General features: G+C 34.1%; 1 protein-coding gene across 1 annotated transcript; it reads left to right on the forward strand.

Annotated features, from left to right (window-relative positions):
- Positions 1–324: 324 nt before the first annotated feature.
- On the forward strand, positions 325–4,056 carry LOC121437047 (vigilin-like). Its single transcript, XM_041636910.1, has one exon. The coding sequence runs from the start codon at positions 325–327 to the stop codon at positions 4,054–4,056; it is 3,732 nt and encodes a 1,243-aa protein (XP_041492844.1).
- The last annotated feature ends 2,101 nt before the right edge of the window (positions 4,057–6,157 follow it).

Raw genomic sequence — 6,157 nt, forward strand, 5'->3', positions numbered from 1 at the left:
AAAATAAAGAAGGCCTTGCTTTGGAAACATTGGTGGCTGTTTCCTCATAATCCTTATACTCTTACCTTTTCCTATGCTCACATAATAATTGAATAGATTAATAGATAAACTTTATACTTTTTGTCAAATAAACTTTTGTAGCCATATGAATTTAATTTTATTATTTTGATTCTATAAATTAATTTAAAAAAGAATGACATCCTTAAAGTGTTCATTCTCCCCATACAGTAATATGCAAGAAGGCAGCTACAGGAAGTATTTGTGGATTTGCTGTTGACATTTTATCTGAAATACATCTGGATTGAATCTACTCAAAGACCAACAATGAATTCCAAAACAAATTCTAGTCCACACCAAAATAGTGTTCAAAAAGGAAATCATGATAGCAGTTCAGATGATGTAGTTGATATGTCCACAAATGAAGACAATGTCACTGTATACCTGGAGAAAACAAATTATCTGAAAAATTCTGAAGGAATTGCAGAACCATCAAGCACTAATATTCCTCAAGTTGAGGAAGTTTCATCACTTACTCAAGTTTTTAAATTACTACTAGAGGAAGAAAATTATTTGAGTCAGTTTAGTGAGGGTACATTAGCAAAATTCTATACATATATCACAGAAAACACTGGTGTCAACTTAAAAACATCTTTTGTGAAAGACCAAGGTCTCTATATAACAGTGTTTGGCAACCCAGAATCTGTCATAAAAGCTGAGAATGCAATTTTTGAATGGTGTCAAGAACAGGGTTTAACTTTAAGTCTCATTTCCAAAAAAGAAAATCACTTTGTTATAGACCAGACTGGAGAAAACACACAAGATTTGGAACGAGAAAGTGAAATAAATTCTCAGATCTTAAGTCCACACAATCAGAGCAACTGTGTGAATAGTTCAAAACAGGCAGAGTTGAAATCTTCAGATGGAAGTCAACCTACATCTGCCAACGGTAGCAAGGATGATATTCCGCCATCAGAAATGGGGAAAACATTTAATTCCCTGACTGCTGAGCCATACCCTGAAGCATGTGACATTTTCCAAGAATCAGAGGGACATGTCCCCTTTCCACTGGCTAGTGTCGAGGAGACAGATATTAATGAAAGACAACAACATGTGGATCAGATCAATTGTGAAAATGAAATGACTGAGAAGACAAATACTATAACTGAGGATGTGATGATGAACTTTCAAGACAATTATACCATAGGTCTCAAAAGAAATTTTCTGGAGGAGATCCTAGAAACAACTGGAGATTCAACAGAGCCATCACCTTCTGAGAGCCTATCGGATTCTATGTCACAACATAGTGAGCCTGAGAGTTCAGGGGAGATATTTAATGAAGTTGGTTGCAATGATGATGATTATTTTGTTTCTTCTATCTGTGCTCCTTCTTGGTTACACAGCTTTATTATAGGTGAGAAAGGTGAGAACATAGCTGAGATAACAAATAGTGTGCCAAAGGTTCATATATACTTTACATCTGAAGACAAAATTATGCTCAAAGGACCAATAGATGATGTAAATTATGCTCAAGAAAAATTTGACATCATTGTCAATGACCTACTTAGTAGAATGGAATGTACTGAGATAAACAGTAGCAGTAAGTTTTATAAGTACCTTACAGGGAATAATGGAGAGATCCTAAACAGAATTACAGAGAAAAACCAAGTCTCTATCTCAGTGTTTCCTGAAAATGAAATGAATCATTTGATCCGAATTGAGGGAGAATCTTTGGGTGTTCAACAAGCCAAAAGAGAACTCCTTGAACTCGCTAATAATTTGGAAGAGGAGTACAGCCAGGACATAATCATCAAACACCAATTTCACCACATACTTATTGGACAAAAAGGTGAAAGGGTTCGTGAGATCTGTAGGAAATTCCCTGATGTTATCCTCAATTTTCCACATCCTGCAGAGAAAAGTGATGTTGTCCAGCTGATAGGTCCAAAATATGAGTCAGAAAAATGTGCACAGTATTTGGAGAACATGTTGACAGATATTAAAGGAAATAACTATACTGTAAGTATTCCAATCACAAAAAGGCTTCACAAAAGGATAATTGGAAAAGGAGGTTCAAATATAAAAATAATCTCTAAAATCACCAACACCAAGATTAGTTTCCCACCAGAAAAGTGCAACTCAGAAGAGTTTGTCATTACTGGATATCCAGAAAACTGTGAAATTGCACGTAACTGGATTCTTTCAATTCAGCAAGAGATAGCTGATACTGCAGAGGAGGAAATTTTCATTCCTCCTAATCTATACAAATATCTGACTAATCCCAAAGAATGTTTGATCAATTCAGTCATAGAAGAATGTGGGAAAGTTCATCTGCATTTCCCAAAAAACAAGTCTGGCCTACATAAACTCATTATCATGGGGTCTGTTGAAAGTGTTGAAAAGACCAAAACAAAGCTTCTGAAACTGGCAGAAGAAGAGCAAGCCAAGAATTACTCTGGGACTGTCCATGTCAAACCACAATATCATCAGTTTCTTATGAATAAAAATGGAGGCAATATTTCCAAACTGTGTGAAGAGACTGGAACTTGTGTCATTTTCCCTAATCTTAAGAACAAGGATGAAGATTCCATAACAATTACAGGAACTGAAGAGGGTGTTAAAGAAGTACAAAAACGACTAGAAGTTTTAATTAAAGACTTAGAAAATGTGGTGGAGGATAACATACTAATAAATCGCAAATTTCACCATTATTTTGTTATGCGGAGGGGCCAGCTTTTAAGGGAAATGACAGAGGAGTATGGTGGCGTGGTTATTACATTCTCTTATGCAGGAAAGCATAATACAAAAGTCACAATAAGAGGGGCAAAAGCTTGTGTTGAGGCAGCAAAGAAACACATTCAGGACATTTTTGAGCCTTTGGGCTCCCAAGTTACAACGCGGTATGTTATTCCCCAAAAGTTCCAACCTTTTATCATGGGACCAATATGTTCACGAATTCAACAAATTGCAAGAGATTATAAAGTTCAAATCAAATTTCCAGACATAGACAAGCCAGTCATCAATATGGACCTAGGTATGCAGGAAAAATGCAAAGAAAAGTGGAGAAGGACCCCTAAAGATCTTGTTCCTAATTCCGCAAAAAAAAGTGACACCATATTTATATCAGGCCAAGTGGAAAATTGCAAGGCAGCTACTGAAGCTATTGCATCTCTAATTCCTGCTACTGCTGAAGTTCATGTGCCCTTTCACCTACATCCTTACATCATTGGGCACAAAGGAAGTGGCTTACGTAAGCTCATAAAAGAATTTGAAGTTCATATCCAAATATTACAACCTGGAATAAATGCTGATATCATATCTATTATGGGCCTTGAAGCAAATGTGGAACAAGCCAAGATGAGGTTACAAAAACGAGTCAAGGCTTTACAAACGGAAATAGAAGATCGGACACTAAGAAATTTTAAGCTAATATTCAATCTAGATCCCAAATATCACTCCAAGATCACTGGTCATAAGGGTTTACTTATTGCTCAGATTTGCACAGAGCATGATGTTACTATCCGTTTTCCAAAGAAAGGAAGTCATGAAATACAAGACCAAATCACTATTACTGGCTATAAAGAGAACACTCTAGCTGCTCGAGATGCAATAATGAGAGTATTGCATAAGATCGAAAAAACGGTTTCTAAGGAAATCCCACTAAACCACCAGGTTCGTGGCAGTGTTATTGGATTCCGTGGAAGAACCATCCATAGAATCATGGATCAATACCAAGTAGACATACGTTTACCTCCAAAAGGGTCATATAATCCTAATATCACCTTGACTGGGCTCTCTGATAATGTAAAAAATGCAATTGAACATATACTCAATCTTGAAAAGTACTATCTGTCAGCTGACATGAGCCATGAACCTCAGCAGGAGCATAAGAGCGTCTCCCTTTGCAATATAGCCATGACACCATCCAAGAGTTTTGTAAGAAAATATGTTCCCTGTTATGCTAAAACAACCACAAAGCTCCCAGATGTGGATAATTGTCAACACTTTCCCAGATTAAAGCAACGAATGCCTTCTAAGACTCATCCTTCAAAACTGTAACAGTGATGATCAAAACAATAAAGTGTTCAAAACAATAAAGTGCTTACCTGAAAATGCTGTCAAATATTTTAATTTAATTTTCTTTCTTGAAAATCCCTTGTGTAATTATTGTAAATACATCACTTCTTCACCTCCTTTGCTACCTCCAACTCTACCCATTCTCCCTTATTCTTTCTCATTTTCACAAACTTTTTTAAAATTATTATTGTTACATATACACAAACATTTGCACACACATATACAAACACAGACACACAGACAAACACATACTACCAAATCCATTTAGGTATTTTTTGAAAATATTTCCCTAAATTAATGAAGCTTCTAGATAGAAACATAATTCTCGCACATTTGCCAACAATGAGTCAATGCAGTGCTTAGACATTTAAAAATATATGAGTGAAGAGGACATATTTAGTCTTATGTGACATTTATAATTGCTCAGAGCCTGTTGTTTATATTTTTAAATTGCTGATCCCTTCCCCTGCTTATATATTCTCAATTAAATTATTAGATTAGAAAGATAGCACCAAACTATTAAATTTCAGGATCTATTCAGGACATCACTATTCATTTAGCTTTCATTAAGAGAACTCACCCAGTATAGGAAAGAACCTAGATCATTTCATAACTACTCTGTTTATTTATTTTTTTGCTTTTTAATTTGTGTGCTATTTGCATTATTATAGCTTTTGTGTAAAGGGCAAATGGTTTTCTTGTTACTCTGTTCTCTGAGTTTCTCATTGTTCAAAAATTAGAAAGGAGAAGTGTGGTCTGTGTACATGTATGCTTAGTGTGATGTTATAGTGCCCACACATGAAAAATAGCCTAAGGGTGAGATGCTCCAATATGATGAATGCTAAAGAATATTGACTTATTATGAATTAATTTTGTTCTCACCTACCAATTGAGGGCTTGAGACTTCTACAAGTTTTTGATTCTGCGACATACCTTTCAGAAATATTCCTTGGAGAAAAATGTCAAACCTAAGTAAGGACAGTTTTGATCTTGACTCCATCAAAACTAAATTCCTTTTGTATCATTTAGTTGTGTTTGTTCTCACACAGATGTTTCTTTCAGGATCATTCCTAGTAAATTTACTGAATTCAAATTCTCTATTCCACAGTATGATAGAGGTATGGTTACTATGAGAATTTCTATGAATCTCATTAAACTATTTGGGAATTTGGTAAGCAAGGTAAAATAAAAGATCATTTCATCAATTACTAGATAACAAAGAATAAATTATTTTTTCTAAGTTACCAGTCTTCCATATATTTGTATATTGCCTTTCTAAAAGTATATAAACAAATGCCAAATTCACACAAATATATCTATTGAATTCTTCTGTTTACCTTGTTCTAACAATTAAAATTAGAGGCTTTTCTTTTTAGTTTGAAAATTTTGACACCCTCCTTAGCTCATCATATAAGGTTATCATTTCAAATTCTCATATGGGTAGCAATTTAGGGGGAATGATGTTTAGGTTATGATAATGTAGATTATCAAATGAGATAAGTCATGACACATTTTCTTTTTAATCACAAAGTATATAAGAGTACTCGAAAGAGTACATCAAATCTTCATTCCTAACTATTGATATATGTTTGATTCATTAGATAGTACTTTATAGCAGTACTTATTGATAATATTTGGTCAGTGATTATAGACTCTCAATGATTTCAGAAAATACCCTGGTATTTTTTCATAAATTAGGAAATTTAGTCATTATTTTAAGTCAATATGACATCATTGTATCCATTTTTTTAAAATGGTTAATACTAACATAGAAAACATTTCATTCTACTTTGTTGGTCTAATCATTAATATAAACTTTTACATACCAAAATCTGACAGTAATTTATATTTTGTCACTATAAAATTAAAATGAGTTACATGTGATTTATTCAATGCTAGCTAAGTAGCTTTCTACTCTATATTCAATATCTTTTGGGAGCACAGAGGAATTTATACTCAGAGAAGCACTCAGAGAAATAGAAATGTTAATCACTCAGGGTTGTCTCTATAATGGAGAAAATAAAAGTCACATATCTGTGCTCCATCAAGAAAGCTGACATAGATTTTTTTTTAACAAAGTGCT

The sequence above is a fragment of the Microtus oregoni genome, unplaced genomic scaffold (genome assembly GCF_018167655.1).
Source record: "Microtus oregoni isolate MIOR12 unplaced genomic scaffold, Mior012 000050F_ref0000143, whole genome shotgun sequence".
Classification (NCBI taxonomy): Eukaryota; Metazoa; Chordata; class Mammalia; order Rodentia; family Cricetidae; genus Microtus; species Microtus oregoni.